At 39.1% G+C, this 25,585-nt stretch overlaps 2 protein-coding genes across 3 annotated transcripts in view; one reads left to right on the forward strand and one right to left on the reverse strand.

Moving 5' to 3' along the window:
- Positions 1–25,585, forward strand: part of CACNA2D3 (calcium voltage-gated channel auxiliary subunit alpha2delta 3) — a 999,345-nt gene that overhangs the window by 830,795 nt on the left and 142,965 nt on the right. The window lies entirely within an intron of this gene.
- LRTM1 (leucine rich repeats and transmembrane domains 1) lies at positions 11,307–20,997 on the reverse strand. The gene is made up of 3 exons (XM_055134937.1): positions 20,817–20,997; positions 17,561–18,157; positions 11,307–11,719 (listed from the first exon to the last, which is right to left on the reverse strand). The coding sequence occupies exons 1-3, from the start codon at positions 20,863–20,865 to the stop codon at positions 11,307–11,309; spliced, it is 1,059 nt and encodes a 352-aa protein (XP_054990912.1). The 5' UTR covers positions 20,866–20,997.

Genomic DNA, 25,585 nt, shown 5'->3' on the forward strand with positions numbered 1-25,585 from the left:
GACTTCTCTCTTCTTCTTAGGCTCGCTAATAGTACAAACCTAACCTCATGATTTTTGTTAAGAAGTTCAGGTTTCAGCTTTTTCAGTCATGGATAATGGTTTTTGCATTTGCTTTGAAATACAGATTTTGACAGGTCTAAGTTTTAGATCTTTCCTAAATAAGTTCCTGTTTATTTTCTGAAGTAAACTGTAAATTCTTCAAAGATAAGAACTGCCCCGGTTATGTTTTCATTCTTAGTGCAAAGTACAAAAGCTGACATGTGGTGTGATTGTCAAAAATATTGGTTCTAGAGAAACTTCGTGTTCACCTGTTCTCTAGGTCTGTGAGCATGAACAGTTTGCTGATCACACAATGGGAACACAGCACTTAGCTAAAACTCTAAAAGAGAGATACTGAATGGAAAATCACCAACACATACCATAATATGATACACAACCAATGTGAATGTCTGAACAAAAAAGAAAGCTGTTTAGTGTCCCATCTACTTGGAAATTGTGTTTGCTCAGTGGTTATCTCTATATCAGCAGATGTCTTTTCTGAAGTCCAAGTATTTAGTGCAATGTTTATAATAGTAATTAGATCATTGACAAAAAGAAATAGATTGTAGATTAGAAGCATTGTTTTTTTACAGAAACAATTGTATTCACAGATATTTGAGGTATTATTTACATATAAAATAACGGTTTTAATGAAAAATTAATGACTTGCATTAACTTTGGGAGAGTCTCTAATTTTTTCCTCCATTCCTTTGTAAGGAACACAAACCACATTAGATTAGTTCATTGGGGAAAGTTTTTAAATGTGGATTAAGTGATCGTTTCTACATAATTCTAGAGGAAGTGTAATGAAAGTAGTTGCTTGATGATAGGACTGATCTCAATTTAACCAGCTAATTAGGAATAAGATTGTTTAGCATCATTGACCATTAGCTATTATTAGGTTTGTGCTCTTTAAACTGAGTGTATAATTTAATATAGACCATTCATTAGACTTAGGTGGATAATGTTGGCAAAATGCTATAGACTAACACTCAACTTGGCCAGTGTTCCTTTAGTCAATTTCACATTATCTAAATTTACTTGAGTTAGCTAGTATTTAAGGAATTCTATATCATTTAGTTGAATAAACTTCTAGTTTGTTACATTTGAACAAAGAGAATGCCTTATTCTGAAAAAATTAATGGTTACTAATAAAATCAGCAATACTATCCTCCATTGAAATTTGCCAATATCCTAAAACTATCTGTCATAGTGGTCAGGGAGAACATTACTAGCATCAATCCATTTTTCTCTCTTTTTTTTTTGGGTCACACCCAGCAATGCACAGGGGTCACTCCTGGCTTATGCACTCAGGAATCACCATATGGGATGCTGGGATTTGAACCCGGGTTGGCCGCTTGCAAGGCAAACGCCCTACCCGCTGTGCTATCACTCCAGCCCCCAGCATCAATCCATTTTTCGTGAGAAGAGTTTAAGGATGTCATTTAACATCCTACATGGCAACAAAAAGATACGGTCCAAATATCAATTGGGAAAAAATTGAAAAGTATCGGTTAAACTGATCAAAAGACAAAATTCAATTTTAGATGTTTTAGAATGTAGGTTTAGAATGTATAGAACATATTTTTTCCCTAACCTAATGAATTAAAATACATATTTCCCTTCATTATTTGTAAATTAAAGTATCAAATATAGCTATCATCAACTGTGTATTTGCTGTACCTACTGTAGGATACAGCTGCAAACAAGCTCCATAGAAGACATAATGGAATATTTTAATAGGGTGTGGGCTGATACAGTAAGAGGTTACTATTGATTTGCCATGCCAAGTGTCTGGGGTGACAGCTGCCAGGTGAAGAATTGGTTCAATCAAATGTTAAAGTTCTTTCTGAGAACACTGGATGTGACTAACCTGCTACCAATGGAGAGTTCCCAAACAGGAGGGAGTACAGACAGCAGCCAAGTATTGCCTGTATTTGAGGAAGGAAAGAAGGCAAGCAGGAAGGGAGAAAAGAGTATGAGGGAAAGAAAGGAGGGAATTTCCCAGAGAAAATTCTTTGTACAAAATAAAATGTAGTTGGCAGAGCAAAGTAAGGTATCATGCTCATGTTCATCTCTAGGTGAGTGGGTGCATGATAGGGAGATACCTCTCCAAATTGAAATTTGTTCAGGGATGACCTCCCTAAACAGGTGATAAGAGTAGAAATTTGATGGGTGAGATGTAGTCCCCATGAAAAGATCTACATGAGGAGCATCTCTGGGAGGGATAATACCTTTCTTCAAAATTCTTGAACGAGACCCTTATATATTTTGCATCCATGTTCCAGACAGATATTTAGATGTCAACAGACATCTCAAGTTAGCATCTGAAAACAAGACAGGTGGGCCCAGGGAGGCAAGGAGCCCTAGGAAAAGTAGCAAATTATTCTCATCTATGAAGTGGGGGTGTTTTATGTTTGGTGCTTTTTAATTTGTTTACTTTTCAGCAAGACCAGTGGATGTAGCATAGGTCTAAGCCAATAGGAATGACAACTGCTAAAACTGTTGGAATGGGTTAGTGAACTAGCTACAGAATGTGCTATATTTCAAGTCTACAAAAACATTAGGGCTAGAGTTGGCCAGGTAGAACAGCTGCAATGCTTGTCAGTGAGGACAATTGTTCCCGGGTAAAAATAGTCCAGTTTTAAGAAACTGGATCCTCTGTGCTAACTCCTAGGACATTCACTCCCACGAGTCACTGTCCTTTTATAAACCTTGTCAAAATACTCAACATATTCTTGGTCCTCAAAATAGCAGAATCAGAGTTTAGAGGTAACAATTCCTCATACCTAGCTTGTGTTTTCTAAATCAGCAAAGTTAAGACCCCCCCCTCTTTTTGAGGTCACAGTGGGATTTGATTATTGGCTTTAGGAAAGAAAACGGGGCTTTTACCCCTCTTCCCTTGGATCTTGGTTCCCACATTTGTGGAACTAGGTTGAATGAATGGTGCTTATGTTCAATTTTTAAACTGTAGAGTTTCTAAAGATGTAGATTTGATTTATTACCATTGAAAGGAATCAACTAATAATGCAGCAATTCTCACATCCAGATTCTGCTTTTTATCTCATTCTTGCTAAGTTTGTACATATATCAAGCATGGTAAATGCTAACATTTGATTTTGTTTTATTTTATTGTTTTTTCGGGTCACAACTGGCGATGCACAGGGTTTATTCCTGGCTTTGCACTCAGGAATTACTCCTGGAGGTGCTCAGGGGACCATATGGGATGTCAACATTTGAATACTTTAACTGTTATAGTATTATTATTGTCCTCATTGTTAAGAATGACTCCAGGTGGGTAGGTAGGCAGGAGGCGGGGGGGCGGGGGCTGGAGGAGAGGTGCTGGGCATATGCCTATCACATGCCTAGCTTATACAAAGCCCTAAGTTCTATCCCTGATACCATATTGCCTTTCCCCAGAACTGTGATGTATCCTGGGTGGTATATCCTCAGCATTATTGGGCCTGTATTGTCACAGTGCCATTCTGAGCCATAAAACCTGCACCACTGGAGTGACGGAGTCACCCTTGAAACTCACCTCCCCATCCCCCCCACACACACACTCACATACCTTTGGGTGGGTCCTCTATTAAGAAATGTTATATCCACACAACTCACTAGCTGATACTGATATTTATTTTTATGTGTTGTTCTTTGTGAAAATTTGCCTAAGGAATGTCATTACAGTATCCTGGTATGTTTTATAGTAATAGTTCAAAACTCACCCATTTCGTATCTGTCTTAAAACAGATATTGTCAAACTATAGCCTGTGAAATTACAAAGATGTTTGTGGTTCTCTTTTGTTTTTGTACAGGCTTATTGGATACATTTCATGTAAAATTAATTTATTTAAAGTATATAGTTCATTAGGTTTCATATCTTCACAGACAGAACTATATAATCATAAGCCCAATCTAATTTTAGAACATTTCAGCCTACTTTCTAAGTCCCCTGTATACTTCATCTTGATATGCCACTGCTCAGTTTTATGCTAGGAAACTTTATGCCTTTATGTAATGCCTGTGCTGGACATTGCAGATAAATAATAGTTTGTGATCAGCTTCTTTCACTTCCTTAATTTTTTTTATATAGATTCATTTAAAAAATAGTATTTCATTGTAGGTACAGTATTTTGTCCATTCATCGTTGATGTGCATTAGTGTTGTTTCCACTCTTTTTTTTCTTTTTTGGGTCACACCTGGTGATGCACAAGGGTTACTCCTGGCTTTGCACTCAGGAATTACTCCTGGCGGTGCTCAGGGGACCATATGGGATGCTGGGATTTGAACCCGGGTTGGCCGCATGCAAGGCAAATGCCCTACCCGCTATGCTATCGCTCCAGCCCCCTTGTTTCCACTTTTTAGCTATGAAATCTATTGAGACAAATTTTGTGCAGATATATGTTTTTAATTTTCTTGGATTGTGACTTAGAAGTGGAATTACTGGGTCATGTGATAATTCTATGTTTGGTATTTTGAACACACATTGTATAAGAGTTCCGATTTTTCCACATCCCCACTAACACTTGCCATTATTGGCTGTCTTTTTGATTTTAGCCATTTTAGTATGCAAAGTGATTTGCAATTCTCTCTAACTAATTCTGCTAATCATCTTCAATGACATTCACGGGCTACTAGCCTCTCTTTGGTAAAGACATATCCCTTACCAAATACTAGATTATTTATATTTTTATTATGGGTGCGTGTCTTCTACATACTATAAGCCTCTTGTCAACAATTTATCAATAGTTTTTATAAAAGATATTTTATTAAATACATCCATGTCCATATGCCCTAGATTAATGTGCATAGCTGAGTACTTGCTAAGGGCTGCATGAATTAAAAAGACAAAACTGTAAATTTAAAAAGGCAGGCCTTTTGTAGAAAAAGTTTGTCAAATACTGCTGATGAAAATGTTGCAAGTTTGTTTTAAAAAATAATAAAATTACAATTTTATATTCATATTCACCATCTTTTAAACCTATTAAAATAAAGTGGACATTTAAATCAGAGTTTATGTAAATAATGTTGAAGACAGAGCTTCATGTATCACAAGATGTTCATCAATTGTGCTAATGTTTTTCTATCTGTGGTTTCACAGTAATCCCAATCAAAGATCCTAAGCTTTCTAAAAATATATGCTCTCATTGTTGGTCAGGACAGTGATTTACTTAATCTTCACTCTAGTTTATAAACCTCCGAACAGTGTAATCAGCATAATGCTTGGTAGAGCATTAGAAATGTCCTCACTTGTTTTGGTGGAAAACAATTTCTAAGATTTTTTTTTTCAACGTGGCTCATGAGAGATTTGGGGATTTATTTAGTTGCCTTTATCCAGGCAAATCTTTTAGTGACCTTTTTGGGATTTTGATCTCGATTAAGATTAGAATATAGGTGACTCATACTAAGTGAAGGCCTATAGAGGATAAATGAACTGACATGAATTTCCCCTCCCTGGGAAGAGACAGACAGGCATGAGCAGAGCCTGAGCAAGAGTATAAATGCTTCGGCAGTCAGTCTGTAGACTTGCTCATGGAAAAAGCTTTGGCTGGTCTGTGGTGGGAAAGGGGCAGGCTGATCAAAAGCTCTTTATTCCCACTGCCTCCCAAAGTTTGCACTCTCCAAGAGCCCCAGGGTTCTGTTCCAGTGAAAAGGTCTGCATGAGGTCAGGATCAGTGTCTGAATGCCATTCCTACTTCAAGGCTAAATTACATGTGACCAGGCATAGCAGTTGGGTACGTACAATTGTCTTGACACACACAGACACAGACACAGACACACACATACACACACACACATCTCAGAATTAAACTTAGTGGCTACTCATTTTATAATTTTATTTCACTACCTTCTCTTTCACAAACATCCTGAATTTTGTTGGAATTATCAAAGGAGACCTGGATAGTTTAAAAGTAAATTTTAAAAGATGAATAAGATATTTCAAATAGAATATGATTGATTGATCACATTATGATTGATGCTGTCAAGTGTTGATGGATCAGAACCATGAACATTTTAAATTTGATTTTGAATCAAACCTTTTGAAGGTATTGATAATTTGAAATTACTGGCTATGTTAAGGAAAAACATTTCACTCTACTCTGGAACTGATTGGAATGGACTCCAGGAGGAATGGAAGAAAAGTGAAAAGTGAAAAGAAAATTAGAAGCAACAAAAATAAGATAACTTAATAATACAAATAGTTTGAGCTTAAATTCCTGACTCTATTAGTAATAAAATATGTTACTATTATTATCCAATAACATTTTTTATTATTAACATTCATTAGATGCTTTCCTTTTGGGGAGATTTCATACCCTAAGTATTGCTTTGTCCCTTAAAGTGCTTTCATACTGAAACTATGTGCTTCCTTGTCTCAAATACTCTGAAATTAGCCATGGAAATGATTTTGCCAAATTAAAATGAGTAGGAAATAATGTTTACCAAATCCAACCATAAACTTGAAAAATTATTTTTTGGGTATTTTAAAATAGGTCTTTCATTGTGTGTGTGTATGTGTGTTTGTATACATGTGCATGTGTGTATGCATTTTGGGGACAATTTTTTTTTATTACCCTTTGTAGTATATTTTTAGAGTCTTCAAGTAAGGTTCTTTGTCTTTAACTTTATATGTTACCTTAAGAGAGAAGTTATTTGTCAATGAATAGGATAAAGGCTTTTTCTTGACTGTGTCCTAGTGTTGATTTTAGAATTCGCCCTCGAGAGAGTAAGATGGAAAGCTAATTAACATGCACAATCCTAAGACACATGTCTATTATCTAAATTTTCTTCTATTTGGCACTGCAGGCTGATAAAGAGATATCACTTTCTGCTGACTGGTGGTCTGACTACTTATCCTAGATAAATCAGTTTATAATGTTCATGTAATAAAGATTAAGTAAAAATTATGTCCCCCTAGACTATATTTACTGTCATTCCTTTTATTATTCTATTATGACTACATTGTTGAAATATTTTATCTCTAATGGATAAAGAAATAAAAATTATAATAGGATTAATAGGTATTGTAGGATTCTCAACATATATGATATGTATCTGGCAGTTCCAGTTGACCTCTACTAGGCACCTAGAGAAGAGTTTTCAAAGATTCTGCTACTTTGGCTGAACTCAGACAAGTTTGTCATGATTCACTGGTAATGTCTGAAATAGGTAGCTGTCCTAAGATTTTCTAGACTTAATCTAGATGCTGTACAAGTCTCTTTCCAATCTTCTGATTCTTTTTCTGTTCCTTCCTGATTGGTCTTTGTGATTAGGTGACATCCTGTCCATTCAAATGAATATTTAATGTCATGAAGGTGAAAAGTTGTTGGAAATAGTTGAGAATCTGAAAGCAAGGTTTTGGTTTATGAAGCTGCCTCTCTGAAAGGGACAGGGTGGTTTTTTTTTTTATTTATTTCTTGGAACTTACCTATTAAAAAAAAAGTGTTTTCATTGAAAGGAAAAATAAAATAGTTCCCTGAAGTTGTACATGTAAACTACAGCCCAGTGATATCACATGAGGATGGAATACCATTTGTTCCCAGATTTATATCTCATAATATTTAGCAATGGATCAACTGCTAAATTAGACCTTAAAAAAATAATTATTTCCTGACCTTCAATGGAAAGATCTAGGTTTCTAACAGTTGGTGCTTAATTATGTTAATGTGTGCTAGAGACAGACTATTTTAGTAACTGACTTAGCTACTTCCACTGATATTTAGATTGAAGACAAAAGTGTCTTGTTTGGGGGAACCTTGGTTAACTTGGGCAATGGAATTTGGTTTTTGTGAACTTAGAGGAGGGAAACTGTGTGAAGAGCTTTTCAGTCTTCCATTCTCCTATGGAAAAATAAAATAGCCAATTGGGCACTAATGTATTATCATCTGGAGCACCAAAACCTCCCTACATGGTCAGGAATATTTGTTTAAATTTTAAGTGCTTTCCAAGTACAGATTTGACACATAGATTCTTTACAGCCTCTGTTCTTCATGTATCCATCCCTTCTCATGTATCAGCCTAACCTCAAACAGCTACAGCATTTTCTGGATCCTACAGGTCTATTATGAGGGATTTATATTTATCGATAAAACAAAATTTCCAATCTACCGTTCTTCTAAATATGGTTAAAAATTAATTTTAGACAATGTTCTTAGAAATAATGCAACTTTGATTTTAGTTCACCATATTGTAAGGCACTCTGATGGAAGGCCATTTTCATAAGAGCCTCTATGAATATGACAGCAGCAATAAACAGCTGAAAATAATCTATGAGGCGTTTGCAAATTACCGCTCATGAGCTGTGGTGGTTGTGAAAGATAATTTGTGGTTCTCACAGAATACCCTGCAAATTAGGTCTTTCATCTGTGATGCTTTTTACAGTTAAAACATTTCATTTCTTGTATTAACAAATGATAACTCTGCATTTGTTCATCTAAACAATTTGATTTATATTTTTCTGAGAGGTTGTTGACATTTCAGGATAAGTAATTATTTTCACTGCCAACTGTTGTTTGTGGTGACTGGGGGCAAAAGATATAAATCTGCATATATGTATGTATCATTTTAATCATTTTCTTTAAAAACTAGTCATAAAACAGAATCTGTTCATTTGTTTAATCTGTTCTTAGAAATCTAATAGGACATGGGTGTTGCCAAATGAGGATTTGAGCCCTATTCTGGGTTTTCTGTGGTGTACTAGAAGTTTTCTTGTAATCACTGCGGGCAGGGGACAGGGTTGACCTACAGGGTCAAACTTCTGGCAGGCCCCCGTACATTTGCAGTCTTAAATTGCAACAGTGAAAAGCAGCATGTATACTGGCCTTAGTTGTTCCCAGCTTTATATCTACACAGTGTCTCGTAGGGCTGCTTCCAGGATGACATGATAAATGCTCACAAGAATACTTCTCACCTTGCCTGGTATGCAACATGAGCTCTGAAAACATTTGCTGAAATGCAGACAACATAAAGAAAGGACTTCTCTGTTTCATTGCACACATTTTTTTTTTCTTCGCCAAGTACACACTGTTCAAGACAAGGGAAAGTTGTGTTATTTTTTACCTATAAACTAATTACTAAGGCATGGCAATCATACCCAGTGAAATCCTGTATGAACCATTTCGGAAAGGAAGTACCGTCAAGTAGAATGAAGCAGACACACTGCTGGCTTTTTCTGAGGTCTCTTTGTCATCTTAGGAACTATACTAACTATTTGATCTGCTCTTTAGTATGTCTGGGTTTATTTTAATAGTCAAGGGGGGAGAATTGCCAGCTAAGCTGAACTCATCCACTACCATTCCCCCAACTCCCTCATCCTTGCCCTACACACACACACACACACACACACACACACACACACACACACACACACACATACACACAATCATGTAGCTTTGTTGCTGCTCCAAAAGGAAGTCCTATTTTTAACCCTTTTGTAAGTGTGAGGTCCACACAAGAAGCATTTGGAGGCAGGTGTGTGTCCTGCAGGGAAGGCTGTACTAACTTCAGCTGTTTTCCTCAATCATTTTATTGGACAAGGATTGGGCCACATCAGACAATATTCCTGTCTCTACAGACCTCCCATTCACATTCCAGGTTAGGGAATGGACTACTGATTTAGGATTGCAACCAATTTTTACATGGCCTAAAGGAATGAATGTAGAGCCAGTATACTGAATGGTAAATGTGTTTTATCCTTTGAACCAATTCCAATTGATTAGTTCTGGTTGCCTACAGTGCTGTCTTAAGAAGGCATCTGTGGTGAATCGGAGCTCAGCTGGGAGGAGTGCTGGAATTGATTAACAATGTCTGTCAAGGCCTCAGCAGGGACAGCTTGCCCTATATTTGCCATTCTCTTCTCTTGGCATGTCTGTAACTCCTCTGTGCAAACTGATTTCAATACTAACAGGTGACTAAGATTGAGATGGGTCATCATGAAAGACAGCAGGTAGATTCCACTTTAAGAAAACCTAGCCTGAGAAAAATGCAAATTTACAAAAGGCATAAATCTGGAGCCAATTATTGCCATTAGAGAAAGATTCCATGAAAGGTTCCTTTAAATAGCGAGCTCCCCTACTGCATTAAAATGATGATTCAATTTACAAAAATTCACTTTGCATGCAACTCTTCAAGACCGTGTCTGTGGAGTTAAGCAAGCCACACCTGATTTTTTTAAACTGTGGCCTAAATACTGTTCGGGATGGCTGCTGCTGCCTATCTTGAGTCCCTTGGTAATTCCCACTCTCTTCAAACTTCCTTCTTATTTCCTATCCCAGAGTGTTGAGTAGACAGTCTGGGTGGTGGTCAGCAGCTGCTGGCTTCCACCCTGCCACGGCTGCATTTCATTAGTGGGTAAACTGATTGCTCCAAGTATGTTTATGTGTGGGTGTGGTTGTACAAATCTATGCACTCTATGCACTGTACATGTAGATACAGATACACACGAGCCATTATCTTGCTCTCAGCCCACCCTAAATTCATTCCTGCTGTGGGAATTCTAAGTGGAAGGTTCCAATCGCCTGGTGGATATGGCCTTTTTGTAATATTTGCTCCAAATTCTGGCTCTCAATCTACTTTATTTTTGTTTATATGTTATTTACCCTTTTGCACAGAAAACTTCCCCAGACCCTGGGTCTGAGACCCATTATCCAGACATGGAACCCTCCTCTTCCTCTGCGGCCTAGAAAGCCCCAAATGGTTTTCTGATTTACAAAATTAAATATAATCTGACTCTTGTGGCAAGCTACAAAATTCCCAACTAACAGACACTCCCATTAAATATATAACATACACAACATCTAAAAGTATCACCGATCCAGCATGAACTTGAATTATAGAGGCATTCAATGCCCCTCGGGTAGTATCACCGGTCTCTTCCCAGGCACTCAAAAGTGGGCAGTTTTCCAGTGGGTCATAAAGCTCCAAGGAATGCTGACTGGCACATGTATTTAAGTTTCTTTTGCCCTGCTAAAGCAACTTAATCCAAGATGAGTACCTGAAAGAGATGATATCTCTCCTTTATATATGGCCTTCCCCAACATAGGAGCAATGACTTTTCAGGCACATAGCACAAGTATCAATTCTATTTCTACCATGGTATTTTAAAAATTTCAGCATAAATTTTATCCCAGGATTATTTGTTTACAGTCACATTTTTTTCTCTCCTTTGGGAAAAGCAGAAAGAGGCCATCACAGTGAACACATGAGCTCTATTCAGACTACATTTTTTTCTGGCCTGAAATGCTTATTCTTTTTTGAGATGAAAACTGTCAGGCTGGTGAATTATCCAAAAGCTCTTTTCCTTCTGCCGTTGAAAGTTCATGGATTTGGGCCAAGGGTCCACCCTGATTTTGGGCTGTCAGAGCTGCATAGGTGCAGCCATAGATAGTGGATACCAGTATCAGGAGACACACGATTCCACACACAATCCCTATGATGACAACAGTAGCCACTGCACGACGCAGATTGGTCAGCCTTGGCTTGGGTTTGAGCTCACATTCCCAGTGGCTCTCAGGAGACCTCAGAACAGCCTGATGAGCAGAGCCTGTCTGTGACACCCGCAGGGAATCCAGATCTGAAGAAGAAAAAGAGCAGGGCTGGTACAGCTCATGGGGGATTGTAAGGAGGTCCTTTCCCTTCCAGAGATCTGGTGACATGCAGATGACGCCATCGATGACTCCCCCTTTAAGAGACAAAACCAAGGAATGATAACAAGGCCGGATTGAACTGCATTCTTAAACCCTCAGCCTGCAAAAACTTAGGCAGATGGAATTTATAAAGCACCTTTTCCACCCCCTGGAGTCAAAGAACTTAACAGCTATATTTTATGATTGTAAGATTTCTAAATTGGCTAAATGCAAAAAATGCCACGCACAAAATTGGCTATTATGTATAACCAAGAATTCATTAGAAGCCAAGTTACTTTTAGCTTATAAATACTGAGCGAAAAACAATGCAAAAGCTGAAGAGAAAGAGCTGTGGAGGCCAATCTGAGGGCGCTTGTTACAACAGCATTCCTGCCATTAGCACCCTTAATGAACCCTGGCAGACAAGAAATCTATTGTACCAAATTCCCACTGGAAACCTAAAATAAATAAACAAAATAAATGTCCACTGTTTTGATGATATGGGCTAATTACAAAGACCCCATTTGTCTACTGACCCTTCAGGGATGCTAGTCAGGAAGGTAGAGTGTTTTGAAGTGTTGTGTGTGTCTGAAGATTACCCAGCAATATAAGTTCAGTTCTTGGGATTAGGTACGAATAACATGTCTCCTTGGGTCTTGAAACATTTGCTACTTCAGCACCAAACTTTTCATTGGTTATTAGTGCCATTTTCTATTCTCTAGAAGATAATTGATTTTCTCAGGTATCTAAACTACTCCTCTATTCAAGAGGAGATTTGAGTATTTAGTGATTATTTTCTAGGAAGAGCTCTGTTCTAACAGATTCCTCGTTGGCCTAACTGTACCACTGAGTTACTATTTAACACAAGAAAATGAGCTTCTCTGACTAAAGATTTTTGGCATAAAACACCATATTTGTATACTGATGGCTTACAAGGTAACACTGCACTGTCATCCCATTGTTCATCGATTTGCTTGAGTGGGCACCAGTAACATCTCCATTGTGAGACTTTTTTAAACTGTTACTGTTTTTGGTATATCGAATGCACCACGGGTAGCTTTCCAGGCAAATCTGCTTATCACTGACAAGGTACTATAAAATAAATGCTCATACTTCTACTCTGAGGGTAATTTTTGTCCCAAATCATTCAAGTCAAGAGTGAATGAATAATTACTCATACCCAGGCTTCTCCCTCTTCTCTCATCCTACATATTCTCACTTTTTTCACTTTTGCTCCCTACTTCCTTCCTTGGGAGCATCCTGATGCCTGTGAGTTTTATACAAGGACATACAGTCATTGGATCACGCAGCTATTTAATGATAAGTCTCATGGAATGAATCCATTTTCTTTTAAGAGCGTTGTTAAGAGCTACTAATAGATCACTAGATGAACTTCCTGACCATCCCTATCATGGTCTCTGGCTTAATTCTTCCTTCTGTTATAGGCACCTTCCCCAGAAAAAACAGTGAAGTCTTAACCAAATGTGATTAGAAATGCACTGTACATATTACAGGTGAATTATGAAGTCGTAACAAAAGGTCCTATGCAGGAGGTCACCGCATTAATATAATTGGACTTTTCCTTGCATCATGTATCAACATTTAGAGAATGCTTTCAGATACATTGTATCTGAGCCTCTGAGTCAAGTACTACTTGATTCTGTAAGTAGATGGAACCATTAGAAGTCCAAAGGTGATTATGTGGTACAGGTTGTACCTGGGTAAGTGCCTGTGTCAACATTCAACCCCTACCCATTTTTTTGCTACCAGTTGAAACTGAAGCACCTGTCCCTTAATTTCCTCCTGACTCTCACTTCTTCAGTGATACCCCAAAGAAAGAGCACCAATTCTAAAGCAAAAATGTAAAAGAGGAAACTGAGTTGATAACTCAAGGAGCAAAGTACATGCCTAGCATGTGCAAGGTTCTAACGGATCTACAGTATGATATGGCCACCTGAGTACCATTTGGTGTAATCCTACTGGCCACCAGCACTAGAACTCTAGTTCCCAGATCATTTACAGGCATGACCTATTTTATAAAAGAAGATAAAACAGCTGTTTCCCAGTTTTCTAAGATGAAGTGCATAAAACCAAAGATGCAAAGGAACTGCTCATGGTGAACTTAAGGGGCTTCATATGCCCTGATTAAGGATTCCCTTGCATTGCAAACGCTTTCTTGACCTTGCTCCAGCATTTTTTTTATAAGGCAGAAGCCAGAAAGACAGAAATAAAGCATGGATGTTTGGTAAGGGACAATATTTAACTCTGTCTTAAGCATTGGCACTATTAGGGTAAGACAGAACCTAGGGGACCAGAATGGAGGAAATTAACAGACTGATCCCTGAATGTTGGCTGGTTTCAGAATCATGACATTGCTCTGGTGCAGCTCTGTTCTTAGCCAGACCCCCTCCACCTCCTCCACCATGTTCTTATCCCTAAGCCAGGTGGTAAGATCGCCGATGACAGCTTGACGAATCCACTCCCAGCTTCACAGAAACTGACAAGGCAAGATGCTTGGGATTGGCTTATTATACCCCCACCAGGGATCTATTAGTAGCTCTTAACAATGCTCTTAGAAGAAAATGGATTCATTCCTGAGACTTATCATTACATAGCTGCGTGATCCAATAATAATAATAATAATAAACCTTATTTGATTATTCTGTGCCTTTACTTCTTATCTGAAAAGTGGGAAGAGGAAGGAATAAAGACATTTTATTCTTAATTGTAGAGTTAAAATTCTACAGTAGAATTTTAGAATTGCTCTGAAGACTCAATTGGATAAATATATCAAGAATTTATCATAATGTTGAGACCAAATAAAAATGATGTGTTTACTTAGGAGGACAAAGAGAGATGAATCATAATTACCTAATCTATGTGCATAATATTTGTGGAGGAGACATTAATAGATCTTTATCGAAGCACATTTAACAAGTCTGTCTACCCCGCCACCACACACACATCACACACACACACACACACACACACACACACACACAGAGGAAAACTAAGTTCTTTCCCCTCATCCTGGAGCTACAGGACTGAGTACTAGGCAGTGGAGTCTCTGATTGCTACACCAGGCCACCAAAGTCCATGCTCAACCTCCCATACACTTTGTTCCTTTCTGGCCAAATGGGAAAGGTTCCTTTTTAAAAAATAATGTCTTAACTGATATCTAGCCCCTATTGCCTTTTACTCAGTAATTCTGACATCAAATTGTCTCCCATATGTAGTGCCTGTTTGAAGTTTGTTCTTGTTACTTGGAAACACCCAAGAATTGTTGTCCCTAATATATTTTACCTTTCCCTGAGAAAGGTCCTGGCTTGTGTTCAGCACCTCTGCTCTGAAGGAACATTAGCCACATGTTAGAACCTCAGGACTGGAATAGTCTTAGAAAACCCCTGGCTCAACATGGTCAGCTTCACCTATGACACTTGGAGTTTGGGAAGGGCATTCATTTGTCCAAATATCACACAAGAGGAAGCTTCCTCATACTCTAAGTGGCTCCCAGTGTCCTAGACATAGTCAATAATTCTGTTAAGAAATATTCTTTATTGAAAATGATATTTCTGTGATGATTTAGCTTATTATCAGCAGTCCAGAACACCAAGGTAAAGCGATTTTACACATAGGTGTCAATGCATTTATTTGTAATTTCTTATAAAAAATGCATTTGCACAGTATATGACTCCTGTTTCAGGTCTTATTAAAGACCAGCTGTTTAATAATATGATGTTTGCTCTATTATTGTTGAGAAGGATTTTTAATTCACTATTTTATATTTAAAGATGTGTTCTAAATACATTTATTTCTGCTCCAATCATTCTTTCAGTCTCTATTAGCTGTACCTATATGCCTGTATATCTGAAATATTCCTGAGTTCTATGCCAAGACAGATATCCACCGAGTCTACAGCTCCCCTCAGATGTTATTAAGCATCTCAAGCTTAATGAGCCACAAACTGAACTCTTAACTTAGACCACCTTCTACACTTCCTCACAGACTCATCCCACCTCCACACTCTTCTCCCTATTGCCTAACTGAAATCATTGTATCTGGTTACTCCTGAATTACAAAACAAAATCGAATTTCCAACAATTACTGTTTCCTTTATCTCCTACTTCAACCCAATAGTATTTTCTATCAGTTCAATATTCAAAATACTTCCCTAAATCAATAACCTCTCTCTACTCTTCTTGAATCCACAAGCATCTCTTCTCTGAATAATGGATTTTATTTCTGATACACTTGCTTCTTCTACAACCTTTGGTTGACTTTCCCTAGAGATGCCTCAGTGACCTTTTGAAATGTAATCAGATCTTATTATTCCCCTGATGAAAATTCTTTGAGCATTTCCATATCACCTAAAATAATACAAATGTCTCGGCCTGCTCTGTAGGTTCCTACATGACCTGGTCTCTTGTCTTTCTCTTTGCTCTGTGCCTCCCTTTCTCTGTCATCCTAGCTATTCTTTCTTTCTTGTTCACTATGTTCGGGCCCTAGCATTCTCCCCTGCCAGCCCTTTGACTTGCTGTCCTTTTCCCCAATGACCTCACCTCAATGAACTTTGAAAGCTACCTGATATACCGCATTGTTTATGTTTTGCTCAACATCACCACTTTCTAAAGGAACCTTCCTTGGGCATCCAATCTAAGAGGGTACCCCAACCCTCCATTTTCTCCTTTTCCCCTGCTCCTCACTTCCCTGACACTGCTATCTGAACATGATTATTTGTTACCTTGTTACCTTACTCAGGATCTACCTCTACTAATGAAATCCCTACCTTTCTCTGAGAGCAGAGATTTTTGTTTCTTTGTTTGTTTAATAGGATTTTCTTGATGTGTGAAAAATGCCTGGCATTTAAAGATGTGCACAAGTGTAGGAATATATGAGTGAGTGTGGTTTAAAGGAGGCAAGACAGTCTGTGGTATAGATAAAAAGTATAGGGTCCAAAGCAAAAAAAGGATTCATCCTTCTCTCATCTATACTTCTACTCTATGATCTTGAACAAGTCATTGAACCTCTGAGACCCTCTCTTTTCCATTGTTAACATGCTAGCATTAAACCAAAGGGGTTTGAAAACATTACTATAAAGGACCAGAGAGTAAATATTTTAAGGTTTGCCATGCAGCCTGTGTCACGGAATTTCAACATTCCCCTAATATAGCAAAGCAGCCACAGACAGTCCATAATGAGAGAGTATGGTTACATTCCAATAAAACTTTATTTACAAAACAGGAGGTGGGCTGTGTTTGTCCTCAGGCCATAGTTTGTGGACTCCTGGGTATTTTCCAGAGCACCTCATTGTTAGTATTCTAGGAGCTCTTATTTTGCTTGAAACAGTTAGTTAATGAAATAGCATATGAATTTAGAGAGGGGGACCTTGTTGTATTCAATTTCAGGAATGTTGGAACTTGCTACAGCAGACAGGAACAGCTGAAAAATGGATAAAAGCATACAACCAGGGGTCAAGTATCCCAAGCAGAGAGTGCTAATCTTCTGCTTGGATCACTCCTGTAAATTGGAATTTGGTACCAGTTTGGAGTTGAACAAAATATTCAGGGGGCAATTTCTTATCTTAAGGGAGAAAAGTTGTGAGATAAATAGCTTAATATTACTATTCATCAAGATAGTAGAAGTTTATCTCCACAAATCATATTTGTAAGATGAATTTAAATGACCTTTAATGACTCACTTGTCTAGTTTGCCATACTATGGAAATGACATCCATGTGAAAAATCCCATGAAGTTCCCCTTGCTCCCCTCCCTCCCAACACACACACACACACACACACACACAGACACACACACACAACTTCTAATGCAGAGAAAAGATGAGGTTCATTCTAGATGGACCATGCCTTGGTGGGAGTTTCCAAATAGACATTACTGACCTTTGTAGATAAAGTTCTCCAACCAGAGTTTTAGACCAAGCAAGTGGCAGTTGCATTTCCAGAGGTTGTCCTTGAGAAACAAGAGCCTCACACTGGGCATGGATTCTAGAAGCACTCGGTCAAGCTGCTGAAGGTGGTTTTGTTGAACTGCAAATATAGTTAGATTCTCCCAAGGCTTACCCAGGGATGTGGGAAGGTGACTGAGATTGTTGGTTGACAAATCCAGCTCTCTTAGCTGAGGGAGGGAGTGAAAAAGTTCACTTTCCAGGGAATGCAGGGAGTTCTGGGTTAGGTTTAAGACCTGCAAGTGCTGAAGGCCGTGGAAGGCTGCAGAAGCCAAAAAGGAAAGGGAATTATTGCCCAAGTCCAAGGCAATGAGCTGTGGAACTGATCTAAATGCAAAAGCAGGAAGCCGGTTTATCTGGTTATCTTGCAAGTGCAGCATGAGAGTCTGAGGAGGCAAATTAGAAGGGATTTCCACCAGACCTTGCTGGCTGCAGTCTACAGAATGTGAAGAGGAGGAACAGCGACACTTCTCAGGACAACAACATACAACCTGGAGCACGAAGATCACACTGGAAAGCAGGATCAGTTTACCTAGGGGACATAGAAAAAGAGTGGGGTAAACACTATAAGAAGAGCTTCTTCTACGGAAGAGCACTATAAGAAGACACTATAAGAAGAATTTTCAAATTCACAGGCAAGGGACTCCTGGACAGCTACCATCACCTACAATCTGGGAGAGGGTTTCCTTACTCCCTATGATGGATGAATTTGGCTAGCTGGGTATATCCTCTGTGCCAAATGACTGCTGTAGACTCAGCTGTTTATTGTTGGAAGCCATAAATGTAGTATTTTCTCATTTCTTCAGTAATTCGATGACAATGGAAGACAAATTAAGGATAGGGAATAGAAAGGTCAGAAAGTAGGGTAGGGGGCAAGTCACATGACCTTTGTAGGTTATTGCAGAATAATGTGGGCATGAATATGTAGGAGTTATGAGAAGTTCAGAAATGACCTCCAAATCAGCTTTGTCCAATAAAAATTTCTATGGTGATTAAAAAATGATCTATATCTACTGCCTACTACCCATGGTACTCATAAGTGACTACTTAGAGCTTTTGGGAATTGACTACAATCAGGGAATTGAATGCACTGTTGATGGTCATGTTGACAAAGCAGGTATAAACTTTCCTAACAGGGTCAGGGAGATAACAATCTCAGAGGATTCAAGTGCTGCTTTGTATGAAGGTTTAATCGCTGGTTTCCCAAGCTCCTCCAAGAAGGACATCAAACCCCTACCTGGTAGTAATCTCCTAATACTGATGATAATAATACAGTCAGTGACCCCCCAAAGATCTAATATTTAGATAATAAAGCTTTTCCAATACACCGATGAGGATCTTTACAGATGCCATAATACTATGAATGGGGAATGTTTCTGTGCTTTTTCTTTATGCTATTAAAAGTAATAATTGGGTCAAAATACCCATGTTCCTATAACAAAGTTCTTCACATTGTTTATAGGTTGTCATATTTTTCTCTTTCTTTTAACACAAATAAATGATCTATTATTGATAGTTACATTCCCTTTAAATAGCTCCTGAGTTTGGATTTCCAACATAAACACCTGCTTCTTCTTCCCTATCATTATTAGTTTATCACTCTAGTCTTTCGAAATCATTACTTAGTCGCATCAACAACAGAAAATAACTATATGAACTATATGGCATGTACTTTGAGCCAGGAGCCATTTTTGAGTGCTTTATATATATTAATTGATTTAATCCTCATTACCTGGTAAATCTGTTTCTGTATTACCCTCATTTTACAGGTGAGAAAACTGACATGCTGAACTAAATCACTTGCCCCAGATCTTACAGATAGTAAGTTAATAGAGTTATGATTTTTAACTCAAGAAATCTGCTTCTAGTCTCTTAGGGCTCTTTCTTTACTTCCTATGAGAAACATCCATTTAAATACACATGCACACACACCATTATAATGTTTTGTACAGTAGTTTTAAATAGATATAAGAGCATCGTCATATTTCATTTTTCAATACTCCAATTCAGCCAATATGGTTCTAGACAGATGTCTTATATAAAGAGTTTATTCATTCCTTCTAATTTCTTGTAGAGTATTCGATAGTGAACCCATCTCCAATTTAATATTTAGCCAAGCCCTCACTGACAGGCATTTGCCTCGTTGTAGCTTGCGTTCATTACAAAACAGACTGCACAGCCTCTCATAGACTTCTTTGGCTCTGTGGAAATTAGAGAGGGAGATCTCTAGAATCAAATAGAACCTCCTTGCAGGATACATTTTCTTGGAATCCACTTCATTAACTATTCTTTAAAGTAGCTATATCACACTTTTCTTTCCCCCTATGACTTGAATTTTCAAAATATTGCAAACATCTGTCAAGGGTGTTCTATTAAATTAGAAGAATTTATAAGACTGAAGAACTAATATTTAAAAGTCAAGATAATTATTTATTTGAAAGAGGTTTTCATTTGTTTGTTTTTGGCCTTTTCTAAGTAAATTGCATTGTGATTGTCCAGTGCACTGGGCCTGCTTTTCTGTGTCTCTTGAATTCTCTCATGATAGGAACTGTAGTCTACAGCTTGCTGGAAGATGTTTGGAGAGCCTTCTGAAGAAGATTCTCTCCACATTAGCTGAGCTCAAGGCAACAAAGCATCACAGTTCCCTCCTCCCAAACATAAAACATGTTTTCCTGACTCTAATCTTGCAAGCAGTCTAAATGACCCCTTTCAAACTGAAATGTCCTCTACCAGAGTTGAGGTGACATCCTGCACTTTCGCTGGAGGTCACAACTACTAATTAGTTGCAGGAAATACAATTGTATGCAAGACACTATGTTTTCCACAGAATCCATTCATGTCTTCCTTGCTTTTCTGAGCAGAAAGCCAGTTCATCTGTTCATTTTTTATATCCCTGTGCCCTGTCTCCCAACTCCCCTGCGCAGGGACTGGTTTCTGAGCTCCCTCTTGAAATGCTCTGTTTTCCATGAAATGGGCCATGGCCTCACAAGGACATTGCTGCAACATGACCTGGTATAGTGGTCCCCAGCCCTGCTTTTTTGAGTTCAGCCTGGCTCACACATAAATGCTCCCACCAACACCAGGTCTACATCCATTAGGTCATTTGAGAAAGAGTACTTGAGAACAGGTTACCCATAGCTCTCTTTTTGAGGGGCTCCCTCAGATAGCCCAGGGGATGAGTTATGGCTCACCTCTCATGACTGGGTCTCCAGGGGCTTCCGGCCTGAGCCTGTAGCCCATCTTTGTTGATTTGCAGATCAGAAAAGCAAGTAAGGTCTGGCCGACTTGCAGTCTCGCCTTTTTCTTGCTCTTTTGGTGACTCCTCCTTGTGCTGGTCTTCGATGCAAAGAACAGTCACTGCTTTCAGGAGCCCGTTTGCTCAAGCCGTCCTTCCTCTGTCTCCATCTGGCTGGGATTGTTTTCCAGAAGAGAATCTTTTGATTATACCCGTCTCCTTTCTTAAAGGGTCGGCCTCCCTGGGATCATGCCTGCCTTTCCCATTCAGAGGACGCGCCACAGAAAGAATGTTTGTCAGACCTCGGGGAACAGCTGTAGCATTCAAACATGACCCTGATGCCTCGGCCTTTTTGATTGTTTAATCTGCTTGAAGTCCAGGGCACCAAAATAAAACTGCCTTCTTAATCCGACCGTGGCTTCTGAATTCTGTTGACTTATTAACCAGGCTGGGTCAACTCTTGTCAGGCTGGGGGACATTCGATGTGGGGCCCTTTAATCTGGGGTTCTAGCAACAAAGCCGGCAGCATGTGTAATCTGAAGCTGCACTGGCCTGCTGGCAGCTGACACGGCTTCTACAGTGCACTTGTTTGGCCATCAAAGCCCATTCAGCCAGCATCTGAGAGGATTAGCTGTGTTGACAGGGTCTTGATGCCCTGAAATTCATAGCTCTGATTTACTTTAGTGGACATCTCAGTCTCTTCTCCCTGATGCCACAAATACTTCTCAGCTGCTTCTTTGCACGCTCCCTACTCTCCCAGCTGAACTGACCTTTCGCTGTATGTGACTTTGGAAAGACTTTGCAATCTTTCATCATTTCCCTGATGCAGAGACTCTGGCTTTTTTCTCATTTTCCACATATAAAACCATCATCTATCCCCCCTGAGCATCCGTCCTCACTGAACTGTGACTATTCTCTAATTGAAGCTGTTGGAAACTTTCCTGACGGGGACTGGAACATTTCTCTGTGCAAATCCCCCACCATTTGTGGAGACAGGTCGAGTTTTCTCTCTGCCTGAAGCAGCCCTTCAGCACATCTAAATGCCCCGCAGGTGTCGAAGAGCATCTCTGATATGAACAGTGTTGTTCTGAAGTAGTGTGCTGTGGAGCCTCTTGTATCAACCGTATGAGGGAGCCACACAGCTTGGCCTTGGATTGTTCACAAAGTTGTTTTAGGGTTAAGCAAAGCAAAGTACAGCATGACCCAATGTATCCTAGGAGAGTGCCTTCTAAACTGTTTTGAGTAGGAGCATTCAAACGGAGCATTCTGTTGGTCCTATCATGCTATACGTGAGGGCCTGACAAAATGCCAGGAAGTCTGACACTGCATTGCCAGGTCCTAGTTCTCAAAGACTCCAGTTGAGAAGGATAAATGTGTTGTCACCATGAAGATACTGACTGCAGCTTGTGCAGGAGGCAAGGACACCAGCAGGGACCACAGGCTTCTGTAGCTCAACAAGGAAGCATACTTTAATGCTGCTAATACCCTAGAGCTCCATGGCCTTGGGCAAACCCCAAAATATCTCTGTGCCTCATCTATAGACTGAAGCTCTCATGCTGCCCCACAGGACACAGGAAGCATATCTTTGTGGTGCAAATGATTCGAAGTGATGCTGAAACATCCTATAAGTAGTGTCTATCTTAGAGTTCAGAGTCTGGCATAGCTGATCCCCTCTAAAACATGTATGCCCTGGGAATGGGCAAATAACTCATAACTGATGGATTTCAGGGAGTAGTGACTTGCTGCCCCACATGCCTTGTTTAGTTTGAATTTGCTCCCATTGACTCTAACTGGCTCTGAAAAAAAATGCTTTCCACTTGGAATATAGGGTACCTGGAGTTTGAAAGACATTGACTGTAGAGGCTGGTTGAGTTACTTCATCTGTTCTCAGCTCACAGAACAAAAGGAGAATATGGACCATATGTTAATGCCTAAAGCACCTTCTTTCTTTCCCCTCCCTTCCTGGTAAGCCAAATCTGAGAAATACAAAGTGAAAGTGCATATGAAAGGGTCACCGATATGAGCTGACCAATGTCAGGTGAAGCCACTTCATCCCCCACAGAGAAGAGGACTCAGCTGTGAGATGCTCCTGGCATTTATATCCAGTCATGAGTCAAGTATATTATAGGGGAGTTAGGTCCCAATACACCCTCGGAATAGTATCTATAATTACTAGAAAGTTCAAGATTCCGAGTTTCCTAGCTTCTATATTTTTCCTAACGTATTAACTTTGAATATCCTTTTACTCGTATTACATCAGAATGTGTCATTACATAAACCCATTCATTTAACATGTCACCACTCAGGAAATCAGCTGTTATTATCATTTAAAATTGGTGATGTCTTAAAATACAACAAATGCGTAGTAGCTCCTTCTAGGTAATTTATGTAGCTATTCTAAAAGAATGAATGAGAAGTGAGACCCCAGCCAGCAGGATAGTCATAGCAACTGCTTGGATTCAATAAAGTGAATTGAGTAGGGTTGTATATTGCATAACACAATTTATGTTGAAAAAAATGTCACAGGTGGAATTTTTACAACCTCAAAATTCACACTGGTCTGTGTAAAGATGAAATAGCAGGAAAGGGCAGAATTTGTCTGGTATATACTGGTTATCCAGGGAATAATAGAATTTAATGAGAGGACATTTAACTTTTGCTTTCTGGGCAGGAGCAATAGCCCAGCGAGTAGTGTTTGCCTTGCATGAGACTGACCTGTGTTTGATTCCTCCGTCTGTCTCGGAGAGCCCAGCAAGCTACCGAGAGTATCCCGCCCCACAGCAGAGCCTGGCAAGCTACCTGTGGCATATTCGATATGCCAAAAACAGTAACAACAAGTCTCACAAATAGACATTACTGGTGCCCGCTCGAGCAAATCCATGAGCAATGGGATGACAGTGACAGTGATACAGTGATTCTATAACTTTGCATATTCAGCTTTCAACGGCAAACATGCTATAGCTATCATTTAAAAAATTATTTTAAAAGAGAAGAGCTAATTCTGATAGGTAGAGATGCATTTTCCTTACTAGGATATCTGAGGTGGCTTCTTTTTTGGTGAATAGTTGATTTATATGTGTGAATGGAGCATGCCTCCTCAATGATATTAGCCCCCAATGTAGCATACATTTATCTGCCAGTGATCTCTGTCCTTAACTAGATATTAAAATGCCTGGGCGCATTTCTCCTGGTTGTAATGCCTGCTTAGAAAAATAGTATGGTAAAATGGCCCTCAGTACCCTTCAATAGGTCTCCAACCAGAGAAGATGTTGCTGTGTTGGATTTGTTTTTTGTGGGGGTAGTGTGTAGGCAGCTCACCTATGACATGTGCAACCTAGGACAGCTAGGAGAAGGCCCAGGCACAACAAATCCATGCAGAAATTTTATTTGGTTGTGGAGGAAAGTTGGCATTTAGAAAATATTTTCCTATGTAGTGTGGACGACCCAATGACACGGTGGTATAAAATTTACACAAAGCTATTTAAATTATTTCATTAGTATTTCTTTTCTTCCCTCTTTCTTTATTTCCCTCTTTCCTTTCTTTTTTTTCCTCTCTCTATAAAAATATAGCAAGAAAACAAGGGCACATTTTAAAATGGCAAACGTGTCATTTCCTTTGTGTTTACAATAGGCCAGATATTGCAAGGATTTGTGTAAGTTAAAGTAGTATCTGTAGCTCATAACCCCCCAAATTTCAGTGGATGAAAAGGACAAGGACATTGTTCTTATCGTTGCTGATGCTGATTTCTAGTCAATGGGTGGGCTGGCTTTGTCCTGCCAGTCAGTCTCCCAGGCTTCACCCATCACGGCACCTCTGCCCTCCTTTTAGTTCTCAGAGCCCTTTCTGTTAACTGACTGATGCAAGGGGAGTGATGAGGATAAAGTATGAGCTGTAACTGGGAATGTTATTTGTCATCTTTGCTTATATCCCTTTAGCTAAGTGAAATCATGACCATATCTAACAGCAGGGAAGCTGGGAAATGCGGCTTGTGTCTTGCAGGGAAAGGAGTCATAGACAATGGAAAATATGTTAATTTATAAGCTTCAGATCTATGGTCTTTTTTATTTCTTTTCATAGCAGGTTATAACATCTGTATATTGAGCACCACTAAAAGTCTAGTTTGCAGTCATCACTATAATTGGCCTCTTTTTTTTTTATAATATTGTAGTAGTGCTGCTATTTATTCAGCCATTGATTAAGCTGATTGAATTGGGCATGAACTCCACATTATTTTTTTTATTCTGTTCTTAATGTTAACTTAATTTTATTATTTTATTATTATTCCCCCCCCTTTTTTTGGATTCACTGTGAGACACAGTTACAAAGCTTTCGTGTTTGAGCTTCAGTCATATAATCACTGATGATTATCAGATACCCATCCCTTCACCAGTGCACACTTCCCACCACCAAAATCCCCAGTATCCCCCCCGCCCCTGTTCCAACCTTTTCCCTGCTTGTGTGATAGACAATTTCCCCCATACTCTCTCTCTACTTTGGTTACATTTTGATATTTTGACACCAGTATCACCACCACTTAAACCTGCTGAAAAGGCAAGGCTAGACGATTTGTTTTGTATTGCTTGTTATGGATAGAATATAATGTCCAGAAATTCTGTGTCATTCTCTTCTGGGAGCTTTAGTTTATAGTCTCTGGGTCTTGGCCATTGATGAGATTACATGGCGCCGGGGGCAGTTTGTGGGTGTGACTGCCAAGCTTTTGGAAA

Source organism: Sorex araneus, chromosome 4, assembly GCF_027595985.1.
Source record: "Sorex araneus isolate mSorAra2 chromosome 4, mSorAra2.pri, whole genome shotgun sequence".
Classification (NCBI taxonomy): domain Eukaryota; kingdom Metazoa; phylum Chordata; class Mammalia; order Eulipotyphla; family Soricidae; genus Sorex; species Sorex araneus.

Coding starts and splice junctions, on each gene's coding strand:
- LRTM1 (XM_055134937.1), bottom strand. CDS start 20,865: ATGGGCTACAGGCTCAGGCCGGAAGCCCCTGGAGACCCAGTCATGAGA. Junction 18,158..20,816: donor TGGAGACCCAGTCATGAGAG/GTGAGCCATAAC, acceptor TATGTCCCCTAG/GTAAACTGATCCTGCTTTCC. Junction 11,720..17,560: donor GGAGAACTTTATCTACAAAG/GTCAGTAATGTC, acceptor TGTCTCTTAAAG/GGGGAGTCATCGATGGCGTC.